This window comes from Bufo bufo, chromosome 7, assembly GCF_905171765.1.
Source record: "Bufo bufo chromosome 7, aBufBuf1.1, whole genome shotgun sequence".
Lineage (NCBI taxonomy): Eukaryota > Metazoa > Chordata > Amphibia > Anura > Bufonidae > Bufo > Bufo bufo.
Window position 1 is genome coordinate 44,139,839 of NC_053395.1, and position 23,892 is coordinate 44,163,730.

General features: G+C 45.8%; 1 protein-coding gene across 1 annotated transcript in view; it reads left to right on the forward strand.

Annotated features, from left to right (window-relative positions):
• LMTK2 (lemur tyrosine kinase 2) overlaps positions 1 to 23,590 on the forward strand; it is a 91,411-nt gene extending 67,821 nt beyond the window's left edge. Inside the window, exons 8-14 of the mRNA XM_040441907.1 lie at positions 328 to 412; positions 1,265 to 1,386; positions 2,396 to 2,545; positions 3,492 to 6,024; positions 6,934 to 7,066; positions 16,028 to 16,282; positions 18,850 to 23,590. Coding sequence (XP_040297841.1) covers positions 328 to 412; positions 1,265 to 1,386; positions 2,396 to 2,545; positions 3,492 to 6,024; positions 6,934 to 7,066; positions 16,028 to 16,282; positions 18,850 to 18,878 — 3,307 coding nt within the window. The 3' untranslated portion in view covers positions 18,879 to 23,590. The remainder of the gene's footprint in view (positions 1 to 327; positions 413 to 1,264; positions 1,387 to 2,395; positions 2,546 to 3,491; positions 6,025 to 6,933; positions 7,067 to 16,027; positions 16,283 to 18,849) is intronic.
• Positions 23,591 to 23,892: the final 302 nt, after the last annotated feature.

Sequence of the window (23,892 nt, forward strand, 5' to 3'; positions counted from 1 at the left end):
TACTGCAAAAATGAAAAGGTTAAAGCTTGCACCTGAATGCACTACTGACCGCTCTGTGTGCTTTAGGTTTATCATGTCTAGAATATCCTGTGAGCAAATTTCTTAAAACTATTTACTTAAAATGTGGTACTGAAAGATGGAGAACTGCAGACCTATTGCCATCCAGTGTGATCCTGTGTGTTATTCAGACTGGCACAGAAATGACCTGATCATGATCATATATGGATACTGACCTCCGATATATTGGTCGATTTTATTTATTTTTTTATATATTTTTTTCCCCCTCTCCTTCATATCTAATGTATTCTGCTCTATCCTGTTTTTCAGTGATCTGGCCTTACGAAATTGCTTTGTGACATCTGACTTAACAGTAAAAATAGGAGACTACGGTATAGGATTCAGTCGGTATAAGGTATGTATACTGCATGTGTCTATTGCCCTATGGGTTTCCTCTGCATTGCTATGATCCCATACTACATAGTAATACTATTACCAAAACCTGAGTGTTTATACACTTTACGTATATATATGGGGCAAGTCATAAAAAAAGGTCTCTAGGTGGTGCTGTATTTAGCTGGCTATAATTGGGATTTTATGTAGTTTTAAATTTCGTCACTAGATGGCAGCAACACCTTTTGGAATGTTCTAGCGACATATCAAAAGCTTTGATCTATGGGCATCCGATTTCTGAGACCTCCACAAATTGCTAAAATGAGGATAAAGAGCTCACACGAAGCGCTGTCTCCTCTCTGCAGGAGATGTTCTCAATAGAAGGTCTATGAATATCTACAGTTCCATATGCAGGGCTCCAGATGGCGACCAAAATGGTCGCCAATGCGACTTAGAATTTACAAATGGCGACAAGACTTTTTAGTCTTGTCTCCATTTGCGACTAGACCCGCAGCTCTGAATACAGCGGTGGGGCACAGGAGCTGATAGTTCTCTGCCCCGCCGCCGATGTTCTTCTCAGCAGCGCGGAGGAGTCTCTCCCTTCCCCTGTTCTGCCGCCGCCAATAAGAAGAGAGACGGGAGGAGGAGGGGCTGTGGCTACTGCGCCACCAATGAAGATAAATATATTAACAGATGCCTGATAAATATATATATTCAGAGTGTGTGTTCATTCACGGCATCTGATTATTTTCTGGAAAGTGTCTGCCTCAAATGTATTATATGGGACATGATTATGTTTAAATAGCGGTATTTCATGTTACTTTTACTGTTTAACTTTCATTTTAGTTATTCTTTTAAAAAAAATGTTTTGTAGGAAGACTACATGGATACCTCTGAAGAGAAGTTTGTCCCAGTAAGGTGGACAGCGCCAGAGTTGGTAACGTCATATCAAGAAAGAGTAATAGTTGCAGAACAGACCCGTGCCAGCAATATCTGGTATGTAACAAGATGTGAACGAAGCCTGTTACCTATTTATTATAATAGCTTTTTGTTTGAGGGGTTGTGGGGAGTAAGGTGGTACAGCCCAATAAAGTGACCACTGGAAAAAAAATAAAGATGTAAGGCTTCATGTTGGAGCCGAAACGTTGCGTCACTAATGGGTGAATAAACACAATTTTTTTTTACCCACTTTGGACCCTTACCAAGCATAAAGCATATGCCAATGAATGTAAAATTTTGTTTAAAGTCTACTTTCACACTTGGGGTAGCAGGGTACGGCAGGCTGTTCCGGCGGGTGAACAGCCTGCCTGATCCGTGCTAACGCTAGCCCACCATGCTGTGCTGCAGTTTTTGGTACGGCCGCCTCTCTGCTTGTTTGCAGTGTTGCTGCCGGACCTCCGGCCCGCCCCATTATAGTGAATGAGGCCGGAGGGGACTTCCGGCGGCACAGTGGGCTAGCGTTAGCACGAATTCGGCAGGCTGTTGCCCCGCTGGAACTGCCTGCCGGACCCTGCTGCCGCCAGTGTGAGCTGTCGGCAGCATACAGAGAACTGAGTTTTAAGCGCACCAGGGAATGGTGCGTTTTAGGGAAGTAAAAGTATAAGAAAAATACAAAATCGATAAAGTATATTAGAAATAGTTTTATTAGTGCATTTGGGACAACATATTAAAGATTGTAACAAAGGTTTAGTTACTCTTTAAGTTAGAAGGGTTATCTGGGTTGGACTACCACTATGTAAAAAGTCCCTCATGATGTACAGGGGTCCATGCAGCTGCTGTAACTCAATCATCTGGAGGAGGAAGCAATTGCTATGTCCTTATTACACGGCACCCACTGAAATCTTTAGACCCAGAATCATCGAGATGCACTCCTATCAGTTGCTGTGCACACTGGGTGGTCCTTACTGCTGGATCCCCGTTTGCCATGTTAGAATATATTAAAGGGTGGTGTTTAAACACACAGAATCTGACTGGTTTGCACTTTGCTTGTTTTTTTTCTACCTAGGTCTCTCGGTGTGACTCTCTGGGAGCTCTTTGATGACTGTGCCACTCCTTATGCTGAACTTTCAGACAATGAAGTCTTAACTTATGTTATCAAAGAGAAAGAAGTTAAACTTCCTAAACCTCAACTTGAACAGCCATATGCAGACAGATGGTAACGCACTTATTCTCATGAAGTAGCTCAATATTACTTCTTTGGAAATTGATTCCAGATTGATTCCTTTCTCTGGAAGACACCATTATGCATGGAAATGACTAAAAGAAAAAAAAAAAGCCAGTTTCATTCCAGTTTCAAGGGGCAGATTTGTAGCAGTATTATAGCTGTAAATCCCAGCCCAACTGTAGGTCTATCGACCAGAGCTAGAGATCATGGATGCTATTTGGATCTATCGACCCACGGTTATACTTGTGTTTAGGGTACTCACACTAGCGTTATTCTTTTCCGGCATTGAGTTCCGTCCTAGGGACTCCATACCGGAAAAGAACTGATCAGTTTTAGCCACGTTCATTCTGAATGGAGAGCAATCCGTTCATGATGCATCAGGATGTCTTCAGTTCAGTCTTTTTGCCTTTTCAGGACGCTGCATGCTGCGGTTTTATCTCTGTCCAAAATTCCGGACGACCCCGAGTGTTCCAGCATTGCGGTCTGCGCATGCTCAGACCGCAATTTTTTTTTCCCCGGATTACACCGGAGAGACGGATCCGGCATTTCAATCCATTTGTCATACGGATCAGGATCCTTATCCGTCTGACAAATGCCATCAGCTTGCATACGTTTTGATGGTGCCTGCCGGAATCCTGTGCTGCAAGTGTGAAAGTACCCTTAAACTGGCCACACAATAAGGATTGGATTCCTTAGTGTGGGTCCAGACGCAACAATGAATCGACCACAGATTTTACCATCTTTCCATAGCAAAACCTGCATAAATTTGTTCTGGCTTTAATTTTTTTCCCTTGCTAAAGAACTGCCATTAAAACGCTTGCGTATAATTGCTTACCGGATACATTTTTTGAGCATTTTCTCTATAGTGATAATTTTTTGTGTGTTTTGAGTGATCTTCTTTTTCTTTTTTTTTCTTTTTTTTCTTTTTTCTTCTAAGGTTTGAAGTCTTGCAGTTCTGTTGGCTACCTCCAGACAAGAGACTGACGGCAGAAGAAGTGCACAGACTACTGACATACCTCCGGATGCAAAGCCAAAGGGAGACTGAAGTGGACTTTGAACAACGCTGGAATTCTCTTAAACCAAACACGAACAATCGGCAGCCTGCCGTGAATAACTTGGCGTTTCCAATCTTGGATAACTTCAACGGCGATGAATTGGGCCGCGAACTGGACGAGGTTCTTACAGTGACTGAAACTAGCCAGGGGCTCAGCTTTGAGTACGTGTGGGAGGCAGCCAAAGAGGATCATTTTGAAGAGCACAGTCACTCAGACTCGGACACTGCAGTCAACTATAATAGCCTCTTCTTCCCTGTACCCGTAGATGTTTTTCAGAAGTCCGTGTTGGAATCTGAACAAGGCAAGCCGGAGCACCCTAGCAGAGAAGATACCTTTCCTTTACCAGAGGTGCTTCCGGTTTTTGATTCCCACAATGCTTCTGTAGCTAACGATTATTACATCCGCTTGGAAGAGCAAGGTGAAAGCAGGTTAGATTTCGATAGCCGCAGCGGTCACAAAGAACGGAAGAACGAAAATCTACAGTTCATTGCCCTTACTGATCTTCGTTCTGCAGGAGCCAGTAAAAATAACAATTGCTCATCATCAGTATCCAATAAATCAAGTATTCCTGAATACCTTCACGTTTCCAATCGCCCAGATTTTCCACTCCAGAAACCTGTAGACCATGTTGAGCCATCAGACAATCGATCCATTGATGTGTCTTTTTCTGACTTTACAAAAAAAAGTTACGGACGGGTTGATCATGAATCGCCTGTGACTGATTTTTCAAAAAAGGGGGGGCAGCATCTTTTTGACACAAATACTTTCCTCTTTGACAGTATTTCGGATACAAGTTTAGGCTTGGCTGAATTGGAAGAACTCTCAGACAATTTTTTCTTCTTGCAAGAGAAAAATCTATTGTCTGACCACCCCACTTCATTGCAGGGTAAGGTTGGGTCAAAGAACATTTTTGAAAATACTAGTAATTTGGACATTGAGCTCACACTGGCAGAACTCGATAATTCCTTCCTAAACTTCTCAAGTGAAGTGTTGACAGGCAAACAGGAAAATGCGCAAATAACAGACTTAGAAAAAACAGGTTTTGCTGCCCATGAGGATTTTCTGAAAGAATTATATATGGACCCTCGACTTTCTGGAAAGGAACCTGAAAGCACAGCCGGAGGTGTCCTCTTAAATCAACCTGAAGACGTCAAAATTCAACCCGACGAATCAAGACTTTCCATAGCAGATACGGAGAGTATTGATCTGTACAGATCCTTTGGTCATGTTAGCGCTGATGAGGTCCATGGTGATGTCACACATAATGATCAAGTCTGTCCTGAGCCTGTGCATGAACTTTCCACAATAGATGCTTTGAAATCTGGAGAACATGTCAACGGCGATCTTAATAGAAGTCCACTTCTTGTAAAAACTTCTACTTCACTGGATTCAACCAGTCAAGACAGCTTGTTAGATGATAGTGTATCACACTGTTCGCAGTCCTTGGTACCATCTGTCGGGACTCCTGACTCTTTAGACTCTTTGGATGTTCAAAATATTTTAGAGGGCGACGAATCGCACAAATTCACACCATCTGACAAACCTGCTGATAGCGGCTACGAGACAGAGAACCTTGAGTCTCCAGAGTGGACCTCACACGCAAATGGTTCGTCCAGCCATTCTGTTGCCAATTCAAAAGTGTCTTCTTTTGCAGCACCTGTCATCATAATATCAGAAGTAGACATAAATGATGAAGAACTCGATATTAAACTGCCAAAATCGATCAATGGCGGTCACAGTTCTTATCGAGACTCCGCCTATTTCTCTGACAACGAGTCAGAGTCGGAAAAGAAGCTCGATGTGTCGGAAGTCAAAGCCATCGAAAATGACGACACGAGTTTACCATCAGAGAACGAAGCACTGGAAGAGACGACTAGAAGCTTTCCTAGAAAGGTCCTGGTCCCGGATGAGCGGGCTTTGAATTCAGACTATTCTGAGCACATTTTACCAGTTCAATCGGCTGATGACATCATATCAGAAAACGAAGAGGAGATTGTAAATCCTTTTGGTCCTTCTGAAGTATTCTGCTCGGTGAACGCCATCAAAGGGCTGCCATTTTTGAGCCACAGTGAAGGACAGAAACTTAAAGAACCCGATATGGAGGGAAAATACCTTGGAAAGCTTGATGCTTCTGGCTTGATTGACTTATCGGAGGATGGCATGGACGCGGATGAGGAGGATGAAAACAGTGATGATTCGGATGACGATATAAGAGCCTTTAACCTCCACAGCTTCAGCTCTGACAGTGATGACGACACAGTTCATCCAGTGCCTGTTGTGCACATGGAAAGAGACGATGGGAAAAACCTAAAAAGCCTCATTAAAGCGCGCAAACCTGCGGCAGGCAAGCAGGAGCGGAGGAGCAGGAAAGCGGTTTCCTTTTTTGATGATGTTACCATCTACCTATTTGATCAGGTAATTTTTATTTTTATTTTTTTGTTTGTTTGTTTGTAGTTTTATGGTAAGCACCAGTTGTGTAGAAATAGCAAACTGGCCAGTATTACACTATGACCATTATAACCAGCTTTCTCTTGAGTTTGAAATCTGCTCACACAAATTTTACCTCATCTTAATTACCCATAATTTAATATTTTAGCGTAATTTTTAACTTGAATGAATTGTCATATTTTCTTATTTTTTTTATATATAATGGAAATAGGGTTTCATGATGGAAAACAAGGGACATTGCTGATCAGCATCATGCCAGCCTTCAAGCTCGTAAAACTAGTTACTAATCTATTTCACTTTCACACTGTTGGGCTCTTAGGCCTCTTTCACTCAAGTGAGTTTTGCGTCTGAATGCAATACATGTAGTGAACACATTGCATACAGACTGAATCCTGACCCATTCATTTCAATGGGTCTGTGCACATGATTGGTTTTCATGCATCATCTCTGCGTTCAGTAATAATCACAGCATCTTCTATATTGTGCGTTTTTCACACCGATCGGGCTCCATAGAAGTGAATGGGGCTGGTGTGAAAAACCAGAAGGCATTCACTGATGCTAGGAGATGCAGGTTTATTCTCCAGTTTCTCTTCATGCACGTGAAAAAACGCATGTAATCTGCATACACTCCGGAAGGAGGAAAAATGCACACAATGAACGCAATTGCAGAAAAATATGATGAACTTGCCTGGAAAACCATTATTTTTTTAATTTATTTTTTTCCTGAGCACATGTTGACTCAATCTGTATCGCTCGTGTGAAAGATGCCTTATGCAGGACTAGTATTCCGCTTTCGGGCCAGAGAAATAACCTACTTTTTCTTTCCTATTTTTGTGAAACACCCATTTAATTTATCAACCTTTCTTAACAAATTAGGAAACCCCAACCAAAGAACTAGTATCTCGAGCGGTGGACACCAGCAGTCAAATGTCCAGTAACAGCAGTCCTATCTCTCCATCTGCTCCCGGATATAGATTTACAAATTCTGAAAGCTCTACTGATGAAGAAGGTATGGGACGTTTCAGTTACCAGAATTATGTATACGTGACTCTTTAGAGTAAGTTCAGATGTGGCAGATTTGCAGTGCTTATTTGACAATGCAAATCCATAGCAGATTTTCTCGCCCAGTTTCCTTGGGGGACACAGAAGACCTTGGGTATAGCTCATCTCCCTAGGAGGCGTGACACTAAGTGAAGACTGTTAAGCCCCTCCTCCCCAGCTATACCCTCAGCCTGGAGAGAGAGACTGCCAGTTTTTGCTTAGTGTCCAAGGAGGCAAGACACTCCCTGCTCTGCAGGGCTGGTTTCTCCTTGTTTAAATTTTAGATTTTTACTTTTTTCTTTTCTTTTTGTTCCAGATCATCAGGGACAACAGAGACGCACTAGACCTCTCTGTTTCTCCCGGGGTTGAGCTGCGCCAGTGCCGGTCACCCGCACGGCTGCCTCCCCCACAGAAGGCAAGGTGGATCAGGGCAGCCCAGCTCCCCTACATCCCGCCAGCGCAAGGGTCGCCCGCACGCCAAGTCCCCCTTCCAGCGTCCTGCCACTACGGTGCCAGTAGCTGAAGGGGCGACCCTGCTGGAACGGACCGAGGGTGAAGACGTCTATGGTGAGAGATTGGCTGCTCCAGCCCAACGTCCCCGTCCCCCCCCGGTCTCCTGCGTGCCTGACCCTATACTGGGCCTATGGACCCTTCTGTCCCTGCTAGACCTAGGCTGGCCCCTGGGCTGCCGCAGGGCGACATTCTGCTCCCTCTCTCCTGGCCTCCTTAGGTCATTGGCACCCTTCTCCCTACAAGAAGAATGCCTGGGGAGCTGCAGAGGTCCGCAACTAGCTGCCCCTGACTGAGGGGTTATGCAGGCGTCCCACCCTCACAGGCACCCGGTCTCAGGGTCCCCCTCCCTCTTACCGGCTACTGCTTCAGGGCCAGAGCCTTGCTGCTCCTGACCCTCCTCTGCCCTCACGGGCACCGGCCCAAGGGCAAGGTGGTTGTGGCTGTTGGCCACATGGTGCGCTGTTATAAGCCAGGGCCCGCTCCATGGGTAAAATGGCTGCCGAGCGCAGGGTCCTCGCTTCTGGGCAGCGGGGTGGGCACCCGCGGCCTGCAATATGAGCGCTATGCTTCAACAGCCCCAGGCCGACCGTCGGAACATTCCGGTCGGCCGGGCACCGCAGGCTTTACGGCCGCGATCCCGGCGCTCTATCCGGGTCCCCGCCTCTTCCGGCCCGCGGGGTGGGCACCCGCGGCCGGCATGTGCATGCGCCGCTTCGTTCCCCGGCCGGTACTTGAATCTGTGCGGCCCCGGTCAGCCGGGCGCCGCTAATAATTTAGGCCCCGGCTTCACGGCCTACAATTACTAGGCCTCTGTTGGAGGGGGCTGGAACTTCTCCAGGCGGGAATTCTTCCCGCCGGGAGGTTCCCCCGCCCCCAGGGGATCGCAGCGCCGCCCTCCAGGCCGGATCCCTGTTAACCCTTTGGGTACAGGCCGGCTTCAGATGGCCTGTATGGGTGCCCCCAGGGGATCGCAGCGCCGCGGTACAGGCCGGCTTCAGATGGGCCTGTATGGCTGCCCCCAGGGGATCGCAGCGCCGCCCTCCTGGCCGGATCCCTGTTTAACCCTTTGGGTACAGGCCGGCTTCAGATGGGCCTGTATGGAACCCCCCAGTGCCCCTGTAGGTGGCTCCCCTTTTCTGTTATATATATATATATATATATATATATATATATATATATATATATATATATATATAAAAAAAAAAAAAAAAAAAAGAATTTTTTTATATATATAACTTGTGGGCTGCGCAGGACGCTGCAGCCTCATGTCAGTACATGCCCCCCTTCCCTAGGCGGCATGTCGCACTCCCCGGCTGCGGCGCTGCCAGGGTCATTTTACCCTTCTAGCCCTCTCTCACGATACGGCGCTGGTCAAGTGCATGCGGCCTTTTCTGTAGGCAGCATTCGTCACCCTCTTTAGTTATGGTACTGCCATGTGCGGGACCCCCCTCCTGGGCGGGATACTGTACTCTCCCTGGCTACGGTTTGGCCTTGTGCATGATCCCCCTTTCATTGGCGGACTACTGCAGTTTCACCGGATACGGTGCTGGCCGTGTGCACGACCTCCTTCCATAGGCGGAACGCTACACTCTCACTAGATTCGTTGCGATCTGTGCATGACCCCTTTTTTCTTAGGCGGAATACTGCACTCTCACCAGATACGGTGCTGGCCATGTGCACGATCCCTTTCCATTGGTGGAACGCTGCACTCTCACTGGATTCGTTGCCGATCATGTGCGTGACCCCCTTCCATAGGCGGAATGCTGCACTCTCTGATTTCGCTGACGCCCATAGGCATGACTCCCTTCCGTGGACGGCATTTGGCACTCTCACTGGATTCACTGCCAGCCATGTGCATGACCACTTTCCATAGGTGGTATGATGCACTCTCATTGGATTTTCCCTGTGGCGGCATTCATACACTCCCTCGGTCGGTGATGTTCTCTCGCCGGTACGTTGTTGGCCATGTGCATGAACCCCATACATGGCGGGGTGCTTGCACTCTCACTGGATCCGCTGCCGGCCATATGCATGACCCCTCTTCCGTGGGCGGTGTACGCACTCTCACTGGATTCGCTGCCGGCCATGGGCACGCCTCCTTCAGGTGACATGCACACATTCTCACCGACTGATCGCACTCTCCCTGGATGCGATGCTGACCGTGTGCATGACCCCCCCCCCCCCCCCCCCCCCCCCCCTCTTTTCTGGGCGGCATACTACACTCTCACCGGATACGTCGCTGGCCTTGAGCATGGCCCTCTAACATGGGTGGAACGCTTGCGCTCCCATTGGATACCGTGCTGGCCTTGTGCGTGACCATCCCTCATTCCATGGGCGGAATTTTGCACGCTCACGAGATCCAAGGCTGTCCTTGTATGTGCCGTATTGGACTTGCACATGTTCCCCTTCATTGGGAGTAGTTACACTCTCACGAAGTTTCGGTGTTGGGTGAGTTGTTGCACACTCACTTAATGCTAGGATAGCCCTGTGCATGCCCCCCCTTTCACTAGGTGGACCTCCTGCATTCCTGCTGGATACTGTGTGGCTATGTGCATGGCGCCCTTCGGGGCGAAGTATGGTATGCCCTACTTCTCTGACGTAGGTACGGCCTTGGGCATTCCCCCCTTTTTTTTTTTGGGGCGGGCTTTTGCACCCTTGCCGACTGCAGTTTGCCAGGTAGATACTGTGGCACTCTGGCTGGCCTTCGCTGAGTGATATTTTGGCAGTGAGTGGACGTTTTTGTGCGTTGTTGGGCCGTGTATACCTTCTCGTCCCGTAGGTGGGTTGGCCTTCTCACTGCTTACGGGGCTACTCGTACGTATCCCTCCTTTCCTCCTGCGACATATTTTTTTCTCTTGGGAGACGGTGTTTGCAGCAAGCCTTGCACTATTCTCTAAAGAGATCATTCTGTCCACCTGTGTAAGCTTAAGGTGTTGTCCAACAAACAATAAATGAATGCCTTATAGATAAGTAGACGGCCTCTACCTGCTCGCTACTGCTCCGAGCTGGGCGGTGCTCATTCGTCTTCCCGCAGCATTGTTTCCCTGCGCTAGTGGTCACATGGTCGAGAGTGCTGTCTGCAGCGCCCTTCGCATTCTATGTTGGCTCTGGTGGGACTACGGTCCCCTCGCCTACTACTATTTCCTTCTACCAGGTTCGGGCCGCTCTTCTTGGGAAAGGTCACCCAACTTCTCTTGGGTGCTCGCTTACCCAGGTCCGGAGGACATCCACCTTGAGTTCTTCAGGATATTCGCCTTCTGCGAAGCGGTGAACGGGGCGTCTCAGTGTAGCGGGGTCCTGCTTTTGAGCTGTCCTATGGCTTCTCTATGCCCACTCCTCCTTTCTTTTGGAGGGTGTTATCCCGGCCTCTGTCTCGACTGCCTTTTCTCGCCGGTTCTGTTTGGCTCCCACTCGGTACGGATCTCTCCGATGTGGCTTCTGTTCCGGCCACGCTTCAGAGGATGTTCCTTCTCTGCCCTCCCCTCTGGGAAGAGCATGGTTGTTCAGGTGGATGGTTCTGGTGTCTTGTCCACACTGACTGTACTAGCTGTGTACCTATCTAACGGGTCTACCGCGTTCTGTCCTCCCGCTGGGTGCAGATTGCGTTTTTTCCATTCTAGGCAATGTTTCTGCTATGGATTTACCTTCTCGGTAACTTGGGAGGACTACCATTTAGTCCGTCTTCCTGTGGTGGCTACATCGGCTTGGGCTTTAGCCTGTCTTGTCCTGGCATCGGGCGGTTGCTGGGCGGACCCTTCGGTTCCTGTCCGTCTGCTCCCCCACTCCGGGTGGATACGGGACAACATTGTTCGGGGCCGACGGGTCCAGTTCTACTGACCGTTCTGCCCGTGTTACTGATCATTGGGTTTTCGCCCGCTTGCCCAGGCGACTCTAGTGAGCTCGCTAGTGTTCGCTTCTAGCCGAGTTTTCGTCCAGGATCTGTGGTAGGACTTAGGACTTTACCTGGGGTTCTGTGGGAAGCTGGGCGTTCCCCCACTCTGCCTTTCTCTCTCCATGGTTCTGTCTTTCTCCAGCCCGGCCCTGGGGCTGGGACTCCGTTGCTTGAGGTATCAAGTGTCGTTCCTGTCCTTCCTCTTTCAGCGTTCCCCGACCCTCTGGGCCTGTCAGGAACTTCTTCCATGGAGCGGCTCTTGGGTTCCTTTGTACTGCCCTCCGTTACCGTCCTGGGAACCACATACTGGGCTCTTGGCGCTCCAATTTTTCCTTGGAGTCGTTACAGAAGTCCTCTGTACTCCTTCTGTCCTGTACGGTTGGGTTTCTGTAGCCATCGTGTCTCTGACTGGTGCCTGAGTGGCGGCCCTTCTTGTTCCGAGCCTTCTGTCTTCCCCCAGGACAGGGCTGTTCTCCATTCCGTCTCTTCCTTCCTTCTGAAGGTGATGTTTGTCCTTCATTTCATTGAGGCAGTCGTCCTCCCCTTCCCACCCCCGGGAACGGACACTTCACCGATTTGGACGTTTGTTTGGGCCTTGCAGTTTTTTACTTGGAGATCTCCGACTCTTGTCGACGTTCGGTCTCTTGTGTTCCCAGGAGGTCCGCGCAAGGGTTGAGGGCCTCCAGGGTGGCTTTCCTCCGCTTTCTCAGTGTGGCTCTTGCTGTGGTTGTCGCACCAAGGGCAGGGTTCTGCTTTTGGTGTCACCATTCATTTTGCCAGAGCTGTCGGTTTTTCCTGGGCCGGAGGCATTAGGCTTCGGCCATGCATTTGTAAGGTGGTCACTGGTCTTCCTTGCACACCTTACCGAGTTCTACAGGGTGCATACTCGGCCTTCGGCGTATGCTGCCTTGGGCCGCCTGGTCTGCAGGCGGCGGGTTTTTTGTTGCCTTCGGGTGCTTCGCCTTGGTGCTGTGGTCCCTCCCCCTTTGGACTGCTTTTGAACGTCCCAAGGTCTTCTGTGTCCCCCAAGGAAACTGGGCGAGAAAACGAGATTTTTGTATAACTTACCAGTAAAATCTCTTTCTCGCTCTTTCCTTGGGGGACACAGCACCCACCCATTCTTTGTTCTTCTCTGACTGTTTCCGAGTTTGTTTTACCCTTTGGGTAGTTGGCTTGTTGGTTCCACTTTTTGGACTTTGCCTTTTCTCACTACTTGGACACGCAACTGGCAGTCTCTCTCTCCAGGCTGAGGGTATAGCTGGGGAGGAGGGGCTTAACAGTCTTCACTTAGTGTCACGCCTCCTAGGGAGATGAGCTATACCCAAGGTCTTCTGTGTCCCCCAAGGAAAGAGCGAGAAAGAGATTTTACTGGTAAGTTATACAAAAATCTCGTTATTGCATAATGCATTTGGATGGGTTTTAAAAAACACCACCCTTGTGTAGCAGAAGATCTTGGGGCAGAAAATTTTTCACATTCATAGCATTTTTTGTTGCGGAAATGCCACGGCATTAAGTCCTGGGCAACTTTTTGTAGTGCGACTGATTTCAGTTTAATGATTTAACTACTGCTGTAGTCCAAATGAATGCATTCAGTTAAATGCAATCTTGTGGACTGCAGCTGTCATTCAATAGTTAAAATCAATCAGTCGCGCTACAAAAAGTCGCAGTGTAGCCCAGGCCTTAACCTCTTCAGGACACAGGGAGTACAGGTACGCACTGATGTCCTGGTACTTCAGGACACCGCCGGGCGGTGATCGGAAGCTGGTGCCTGCTCAAATCATTGAGCAGGCACCTCGGCTAAATGCGCGGGGGGGGTCCCATGACAGACCTGTGGTTTGCCGCTTTTTCCTATTGCGGTGGCGGCGGTGCCATCGGGTCCCCATGGGGCTGTAGGGGGGACCCGATGGCATGGAAGGCATCGTGCTGCCTTCCGGTGACGAGCCTGTGAGATTCAGCCTCCTGGATCTCACAGGCTGGAAGCTGTATGAGTAATACACACAGTATTACTTATACAGCCAATGCATTCCAATACAGAAGTATTGGAATGCATTGTAAAGGATTAGACCCCAAAAGTTCAAGTCCCAAAGGGGGACAAAAAATAAAGTGAAAAAATAATGTTTTCCCCCAAAATAATTAAGTTTCAAGTAAAAATAAACAAAAACTTAATTTTCCCCAAATAAAGTTAACAAAAAATTAGGGGGGCGGGGAGAAAGTATACATATTGGGTATCGCCGCGTCCGTATCGACCGGCTCTATAAACATATCACATGACCTAACCCCTCAGATGAACGCAATAAAAAATAAAAACTGTGCTAAATAAACAATTTTTTTGTCACCTTACATCACAAAAAGTACAACGCCAAGCGATCAAAAAGTCATATGTACCCCAAAATAGTGCCAATCAAACCGTCATCTCATCCCGCAAAAATTATACCCTACCCAAGGTAATCGCCTAAAAACTGAAAAAATTATGGCGCTCGGACTATGGAAACACTAAAACATGATTTATTTTTGCTTCAAAAAAGAAATCATTGTGTAAAACTTACATAAATTTAAAAAAAAAGTATACATATTAGGTATCGCCGCGTCCGTGACAACCTGGTCTATAAAAATACCACATGAGCTAACCTGTCAGATGAATGTTGTAAATAACAAGAAATAAAAACGGTGCCAAAACAGCTATTTCTTGTTACCTTGCCTCACAAAAAAAGTAATATAGAGCAACCAAAAATCATATGTACCCTAAACTAGTACCAACAATACTGTCACCCTATCCCGTAGTTCCTAAAATGGGGTCACTTTTTTGGAGTTTCTACTCTAGGGGTGCATCAGGGGGGCTTCAAATGGGACATGGTGTCCTTAAGGAATTAAAGAGGGTTTTCTTATACTTTTCTACTGATGACCTATTATAGCTCAGTATCTGATCGGTGATGGTCCGAAACTCGAGACCCCCGCCGAGTATAACTCTGGAACGGAGCCTCGGATTAACACCAGTGCTCACAGTAGTGCCGCAGCCTTCGCACAGCTTTGCCTAGGCCAGGGATGGGCAAACTGCGGCTCTCCAGCTGTTGTAAAACTACAACTCCCAGTATGCCCAGTCTGCCTACAGCTATCAGCCTACAGCAGGGCATGATGGGATTTGAAGTTTTACAACAGCTGTAGAGCTGCGGTTTGCCCATTCCTGGCCTAGGCTATGTGACATCACGTTCATCAGTCACATGGTGCAGCTCAGCCCCATTGAAATGAATGTGGCTAAGCTTCGATACCAAGCACATCCGCTATAAAATGGACGGCTGTGCGCTTAAAGAGGACCTTTCACCATTCCTGACATGGCTGTTTTTAATTGCTTCATGCATTCCCCATGTAATAACCATTCTGGTGCATCTATTCTTATGGCTCTAAGTTGTGCCATTCCTGTATTATTCCTGCTAGAAGTTATGAATAAATTCCTAGCAGTCTGCAGTAAGGGTACCGAGGGGAGGTAACTAGTTGGTGGTGTGTACCTGCAGAGTCTTCTCAAATAGCTGATTGGCAGTGGTCCTGGGTGTCAGACCCCCACTGATCACCTATCCAAAGGATATTTGTCAGTAGAAAAACCCTTGGATTTCACTTCTTCAGTGTAAGGGATGCAGTGCACTGTAAATTCTCAGCACTGTTCACATTTAACACATGCGGTTTTTGCTGCAGCTTTATCATGGATGTGCAGCGGGATCTGGCAGTGGCTTTGTTCTACTGCATCTGGTCTTTCCTTTTAAAGGGAGTCAGTCACCTACTTTGAGCGTTTTACACCGCTCATATCACGATTTAGCACAGTTGACCAACATAAAAATAGTACCTGTATTGTGTCTTTTACTTGTCCACCAACAGAAAAAAACACTTTGCCTGCGCATTTCTCTGCCCACTATGGGCAGAGGCATTAATGTTGAACAGTGCGCATGGCCGGGCCCGGCAGTGACTGGCGCTCGCATGAGATATAAACCAGAGGAGGAAGATTAATAAGGAAAGGATGGCCAAGGGGAGCGGTTATCTGGGCACATCAGAGAGGGGCCTGGGCACTTGCGGCCACAACGCCGACCCTGGGCACTTGCAGGCCCTAAGTTTATTTTATTTTTTTTTCCCTGTTTGTGGACAAGTAAAAGACACAATACAGGTACTATTTTTATGTTGTAAAATATGAGTGAAACTGGATCGCAGATCCTCAATACTCTGCTTTTATCTAATAACTGCTTCTCAGCATAATGAACATTGCTTCTCAGTGCAGTTTATCGTAAACCTACCCCTATGTTGCATGCTGTACATATGAGGCATTAGTATACAATTTGATCAAAAAGCATAGACTATTTTTATGTTGGGCAACTGTGCTGAATCGTGATATGAGCGGTGTAAAATGCTCAAAGTAGCTGACAGACTCCCTTTAATAGATTTCTTCAGCAACAGCTGACCGCTTCACTGTAATGCCCATTATGTTGTTTTTAGGATCTGTGTACGGTCTTACCCTGTAAGCTAAGATATTTGTATTCTTAGGTGGTGGTTTTGAATGGGATGACGACTTTACATCTCCTGATCCAGCTTTTATCAGCAAACCAGCAACAAACCCAGCTGGCTCCAAGCTGTCTGTCAATCCATCGAAATACTTCTCCCCTCCTCCACAGCCTCGGAGTCCTGATGAGAGCTGGACGAATGCACCTGCACCCTTTTATTCAAGATTCTCCATTTCTCCAGCAAACCTAGCAAATTTTTCTCTCACGCATCTAACAGACTCTGACATGGAGCAGGGTGGTGAGTGATCATTTCTGTATTAATTGCCATACTCAGCTGCCTCCCATTAAGGGCTCATTCGGACGGCCGTATGTTTTTATTTTATTTTATTTTTTTCCGCACCCATTCCACATTTTTGCAGAACAGGTGTTGACCCATTTATTTCAATGGGGGCCATAAAAGATGCAGACAGCACACCGTGTCCTGTCCGCATCCGTTGTTCCATTCTGCGGCCTCGCAAAAAATATAGAGCATGTCCTATTCCTGTCGGCAATTGCGGACAAGAATAGGCGTTTTCTATGAGAGTGACGGCCCTAAGGGTTCACATCACGTTTTGTGCCTCTGTTTGACGTATACATTAGAAGAAGAAAAAAGATACAACCTGGCACCCCACGTTCTTGTATCCTGCACAGTCCTGTAAGCAAAATGATAGATAGATATATATATCTATCATCACTCCAAAAAATTATATAGAATTAAAAAAGCACTTTATTCACCTATTGAACTCTATGGTGAATGAATCCCACTGTGTATAACATATAGTTTTTTTTGTATACGTTAAACAGATGGGAAAACGGGATATGAACCCAGCCTAAATACTGACCAGCCACCAATGTTCCTTTTTTTTTTTTTTTCTCTCTCTTCTGGCCTAGAAATGGCTGTTTGCACTTGCATTATACAGAATGACAAGTGATAAGATAAGCTTTTTAGTGGCAAAAAAAAAAAAATCAGCTGGACTTAACATTATTATTTCCAGATTAGCTGTAAAGTGACATTGAACTAATGTGTGATTGAAGCAGATGTGTGCAGGTATGAGAGAAGAGCAGGTGGAAACCTGACGCTGCAGTTAATATTTTACTGCTGCGAAATGTAGGAAAAACATGTAGCGACAGAAACGACTGGATGAGTTCTGCTAAACTTGACCAACGAGCTGTCTATGGACCAAATGACACTGAGCGCTCCAACTCTCGAATGGGGGTAGGTCAATGCCCAATCTAAATGGGTACACTAAATAATGAGCGTGCACCGCTCTTTAAGGAATGAAGGAAGAAAGTTTCTTCTCGTTCCTTCCAAACAAGTTTGCACTGATGTTGTAGGCCACTTCAGCTACGTCGTTCTTCACTCTGCTCACAAAATTCCCCGGAAAATATCCCCCTATTCAAGGCGAACCACAAATGCCAGCTCTACTAAAAAAGGACACTAGACAAGCAGGCGTCCATAGTGAAGCACTGCACGGACATCCGATCCATGCACAGATAACACAATAGTGCATGTAAATTACAATCCACTGTGGCATAGCTTAACTCGAGTTTCACGTCAGCGCCCCCCCCCCCAAAAACAAAATCATCATTTGCTGCTACTAGATTTTATTTTTTAGACTTTTGAAAAAGCCCTTTAAAGCAAACAGCACTTTTCCTGTATTTCCTGAGTGCCAGTAAAAGTTAGGGCTCATTCAGACGGCCGTATGCTGTCCGCAAAAATACTGAATGCTATCCGTTTTTTTGCGGATCCGCAAAAAAAATGAAACATGTCCTATACTTGTCCGTGAAAATCAGGACATGGCCCCATTGAAGTCTATGGGTCCGCAAAAATACTGAATGCTAACCGTTTTTTTGCAGATCCGTTTTTTTGCGGATCCGCAAAAAAACGGATAGCATTCAGTATTTTTGTGGACAGCATACGGCCGTCTGAATGAGCCCTTATGCAGCGACTAATAATTTGACCCCGTAGCATAAATATCAAATTGGTATTATATCGTTTTTTACGTTTTACTGGCATCTATGGTTTCTGAGCATGCTTGTTCAAAGGGAAGAAAGAAAAAAAAAAATAGAAAAGAAAAATGTAATATCTGTGCTATTGGTTTGACACTATGGGGGTCATCTATTAAGACCGGAGTTTTAGATGCCAGTCTTAATAAGGCCCTGCACTGGTGGTGGATCCGCTGAATTCGCTCGCCGGCCTCTACATAACTTTGGTGGATCCACCTCCGTTTCTAAATCTATACCAGCTCCCTTGCTGGAATAGATTTAGACCATTTTCTATGCCAAATACTGGCATTTGTTAGTAAATGACCCCCTATTGGTTTAAAGGGAATCTGTCACCAGCGACCTCTATCAGTTGCTTGCATAGACATAGTTGTGGTTCACCTGATTAAAAGCTGTTTTTCTTTTTGTTAATCCGAGGCTCCGTTCCAAAATTATACTTTTTTTTTTTTTTTTTTAAATATGCAATCTAGGCCTTTGGTTCACCGTTGCACAAGAGCTCCACTTCTTTCTATGGCCAGCCCCTCCCCTGCTGCTTTGCTACCGTCTGGCCCTGTCAATCAAAGCAGCGAGAGAGGGGCTGGCCTAAGAAAGGAGTGGAGCTCCTGTGCAACAAGAGCAATGGTGACACACTCATTGCACCAAAGGAAAAGTATCATAACTCTGGAACGGAGCTTTGGATCAACAAAAGAGAAACTGCATATTTATTCATGTAAACCACAGCTAACGTGTCTGTGCAAACGCATAGGGAGGTCACAGAAGACAGATTCCCCTTAACTTAATAACATTTTTCTTTAATTATATCTTATTATTCTCTCTTACCAGGCAGCAGTGAAGATGGCGAGAAAGACTGACTCTGTACCTGCTGAACTACTGCTAAAAACGCTTTAAGCGGAGGACGTACGTGCAATGTTATCTCTTTACAAGAGACTCGGGGACATGTGCCGCATGTAAAATGTAAAAACTGTGTAAATCACTATTGTGCAACCCGATTCATCATCTCCACTCCTCCAGCCATGCTCGACGCCCCCTCCCCCCCGTACTACTGCCGTCATATATGTAAACGCAGTTTCGGGACTGGGAACTCTACATCTTTTTGTACCTGAATAGTGTGTAATTTGCAGGATGTGTACATACAGGTATATAAATCTATCTCCAGTGTCTGTGCTCATGTGACGATAAGTGCATAAGTGACAATGTGTCTCCCATGACGTTTAAAACACAATGTATTGCTTATTATTGCACTGTAATGTTTCTTGCCTATCTATATCTGTACAGAATTTTTTAATTGTTAAGAGGAAAAAAAACACTGCTTGTTATAAATTTTATCTGTATGAATGTGTTGATATTTGGTCTTTGCATTGTACACTGTGTAATAAGCTGCTGCCGGGACTCGACCTCCGTCTCTTGTATGCTGTACTTTTTGTTTTCTTTTTTTCTTTTTGAACAGCAATACTTCCTTCTTAGTTTCAGGTTTGGGATCTCCTTTCCTCGTCTTATAGGAATATGTCGTGTGTGGACACTCCGTGGCGTTTACTAAGCGGATAGTGCAGTTTTAGCACCTGTAATACCAGTACTAGTTCTAGGAACGGGCTGGATCACAACAACCGCTAATTCTGTTACTAGTGTCATGATTCTTGTTGCATGCTGCAGAGTTTGACGTTTAACAGGTCAGGTCAGTGCTCCTGACATGTCTGTTTTAGCAAATACTGGTATTATCCCCAAATGAACACTTCCAGAGCATTTTTTTCTTAGAACTCAGTGTTGTGCCTCATTTATTCCTTTTGGAAGTGTGTAAATAATTTTTGACAACTGAGGTTTACTATTCTCCCTGTCCAAAGGAGGCTCATCCGTACCTACACTGACCCTGTGTTTGGACGTTGTCATATTTACTAGGGACTCCTATCTTCAGGGGGAATGGTTACGCCCAGTTGTCTATTCTTCCCTCCTGAAAATGAATAGAGGAATGGCTCAATGCAGAGTATTTAGGTGGTTGCACACCAAATTTATATATTTTTTTTTTTTTTTCTCAGGCGTTTTTCCATAGACTTCTCCATAAGGAAATTTTTTTTTTTTTTTTAAAAAGGAAGTTAAAATAGCTTGTTAAAAAGCTAAATAGACACACCCAAACCTGAATGAAAGCATCCACCCATACAAGATCATGTCAGGATAGCTGACAAGGACTTTATAAATCTTCTATTATTCTCTAGGCCTAGTTCACATGTTGCAATTATTGTGGCGTTTTGCAATTTTTTTTCTTAAATGCAAAATTAGCATGAGAAACAAAAGGAGCAAAGTGCAAAACCTTCATTATAAAACTGTTGCTCCACAACACTAACAAAGTTTTGGAAACTGGGTCCCTTTGTTATAGAGAAATGAAGTTGAGTGAGGGCACACGTACCATAGAGACAGGCCATGCAGTTGCCCACTCCTGTTGGGGAATTGCATCATTAAAAGAGCCTTAAAGGGATTGTGCAAGAATGGGCATCATGTGACCATTTGTCGTGATGCAAGGGAAGCCAGTCACCGCTGAGGCCCGCGATTGGCTGCTGCCGTGTCAAACCGGATGTTGGCAGCGAGGGAGCCCAGCGGAGCATCGCAGGCCGGGAGGAGAAGGATCAGGGAGCCAGCGATGGGACGCAGGCAAGTCTGGTCAAGTAGGAGAGTTTGACAAAACCCTCCCCCCATTCTTGCACAACCCCTTTAAATGCGACACAAACGCCAGGTGCCAGGACAGCTAAACCAGGGACCATAATGGAAGTCCCATTTGCTATGTATACCACTGGAATTGAGTTTAATTTCCTCCTCTTCCCATTTCGGCCACATTCACACAGTTCACTAAGGTTGCTGCAAATGTTTTCTGTGATCCCGGGCTTTTTTTTTTTTTTTTTTTTCTCTGATAATCATGTGGTTTAATAAACTTGACTGACTTCTTCCATGATTGGAATGGTCATCTCTCTGCTGCTATAGGGGGGCTACTATTGTGAGCGATGTTTTATATTTTTGGGTTTTTGTCTAAGCATCTTGTGTATTTTCTCTTTTGCTGCCCCTTCTGTCGGAGTGGATCATACTGCTGGTGTCATTTGGAGTCTTTCTATTTGTGATATATTTTTGTGGTTTAATTTATGATTAGTGCTGATCATGCTGGTCTTCTAGCATCTGTGGTATTAGACGTAGGGCTTTTTTTAGCAAAATGTATAAATGCAACCCTTACATGTTGCTCCGAGATTTATTTTTTTATTTTTTTCAAATCTGCTGTATAGTGAGGTTGGTGGCAGTGGGAGAGAGTAGAACTTGTTCAGATGAGCACTATGATTAATATATGAATATATTCCTGAGCAAACATTGTCTCTTATTGCAGTGTGAATCAAAAATGCAATAACTTTGCAAATATTAATTAAAACTCCCTACCGCCCTGTGTCTACATCTCCTCTGCAGGCCTAGGTGTCTCAGTGGTAATCTGATCCTGTAGTCTTACTCTCATCTGTCCCTTACTGCTTGCTAGCTAAGCAAATGGAAAAATAGGGGAATAGATGGGAGTGTAACAGCAGGGTCAGACTACAAAAGGCTTGTTTGTAGTCTGTAACCATAGATGCACGTAGGTCTGAATAGGAGCTGTAGACTCAAAACGAGAAGATTTATTTATTTGTTTCATTTTAAATTCTTTGGAGCAGTGAATAAAGACAAGATGTATATGTGCTGTTATAGAGCAAACCAAAGTCTTAAGGCTTCCGTACACCTTAGGGTATTGAGGCCAAGAACGGCAGGTTCTGTCAGAAGTCTACTAAGCAGGGAGCTCCTAACTCTTTTCCCCGACTATCGGGCAAACTGATAATTTTCACTTGATCCTGTTCTTCCGGGAGAGACGCTGCCGCTAGAAATGTCCAGCAACAGCTTTCTCCCCTTTTAAAGACCCTTTCGGCTCAGCCGAAGGTGTATGGGGGAACCAGGATAGATGGCTGCCAGCCGAATGATCACTGGCCTACAGCTACTGTAAGTGTATGGCCGCTAGAACTGTCCAATACGAGGAAATCCTGTCCTGCTATATATGGACTGTGCGTGCACCCACTAAAGAGGCATGATTTGGGGGTGGAGGGGATGTTGGAGGTCTGCTTGGTGGCCCCTGTTTTACCCACCGCTAGGTCATGGTGTTGTCCCAGGTTATAAATGTAGTGCAACGGTTTCTCTGACCAGTCCAACACCATTATGACGATGACTGCTACTGTTTGTTTTGTGACTGCGTAAATGTAAAGGATATTTAGCAAATTATAGCTGTGAAGATATTAAAGGAATGCTAAAAAATATTCTGGCCTATCTTCCCTTAGTCTAGGGCTGCATTGTGACTGATGATGCATGTCGGCCCAAGGTTGCAGTGTAATGCTGCCTGTATCGCAACTAATGAGTAAAATGGGGTACTTTGCGATCCAACAGGTTTCGATTCTCTTGCCACTGTTCTCTCATTGGCAACTTGCAGGTTTAAACACGACCCCGTCACTGTCATTAGTTGCAATGCAGCTAGTCGGTGTGTAGACCTAGCCTCAACATTCTTCTTTCCTTGGAGCCTATTTGTCTGATAATACAATTAAAACTGAGAAATATATAAAGAAATGTGGCAGAGCCATGCCCCCTCAGCCCCTGACTGTCCGGTGTCTGGCTGAAAGACAACTGGCTGCAGCAGGAGCCTCTCGCCTGTCTGTAGTACGACAAAAAACTATGATTTACCTAAAAATGAACTCTTTAATCCCTGCATTCTCAGTAGGTAGACTGACAACAGTACGGGCACCTAGGTTTCTTTACTTTCATCATTTTCTAGGTTTAGTGTTCTTTTAATGTGATTGTGATTTCTTTTACCTTTTCCACATATGTACAATGTAAAATGCAATAACAAAGCAAAAGTAGAAGAAAATGTGTTTGCCCCCTTTTTAGATTCTATGTATATATGGATAAATATCTAAGATAAGACTTCTCCGGGTAACGTATACTGAATTCTATGTGTATTGAATTCTCTTTTTTTCCCCATGTTGATGGAATATAATATTTTGTCCCTGCGCCAGCATAAACCAGAATGCTGCTTCTTGTAGACGTCTTGCGAAATCCTGTTTTGTGAGATTGATGTAATGTTAATAGTGATACACTGCAAAAGCGCTCTGTTAATTTTATTTCTTTCCTCAGAAACAGTGCCACGCACGTCTGTTGGCTACTTCTGGTATTGCAGCTTGGCCCCATTCACGTAAAAACTGCTGAGCTGCAATTCCAGTCACAGCCCATGGACAAGAGGGGTGCTGTTTCTGGAGGAATACCAAGCCGTGTTTTTCGTGTATCTTAAAGATGCCTGTACAGACATAAGCTGGAAAGTACATTTGCACTGACCAGAAGTGTCGGTATAGGGTGCGCCATTTAGCACGTGCATACACCTCACACTTATTTTGAGAGATTGGTGTTTCCCTTTGATAGGACATCTGTCAGCAGTTTTGTACCTATGACACTGTCTGACCTGTTATATGTGCACTTGGCAGCTGTAGACATCTGTGTTGGTCTCATGTCCATATGTGCCCGCATTGCTGAGAATAATGATGCTCCTAGAGGCTCGTTTGCATATATTAAAGCAACGGGGGCGTTGCCATTACACCTAGTAAACATTACGCCTGGTTCTGTCAATCAAAGTGCAGACGGCGCAGCAGCTGCAGAGAGAGCTGAGCCTCTAGGTGTAATGACAACGCCCCCGTTGCTCCTAGAGGCTCATTTGCATATATTAAAACATCATTGTTCTCAGAAATGCGGGCACATAGGAACATGGGACCAACACAGATGCCTTCAGCTGCCAACTGCACATGTAACAGGTCAGCCATTGTCATAGGGACAAATCTG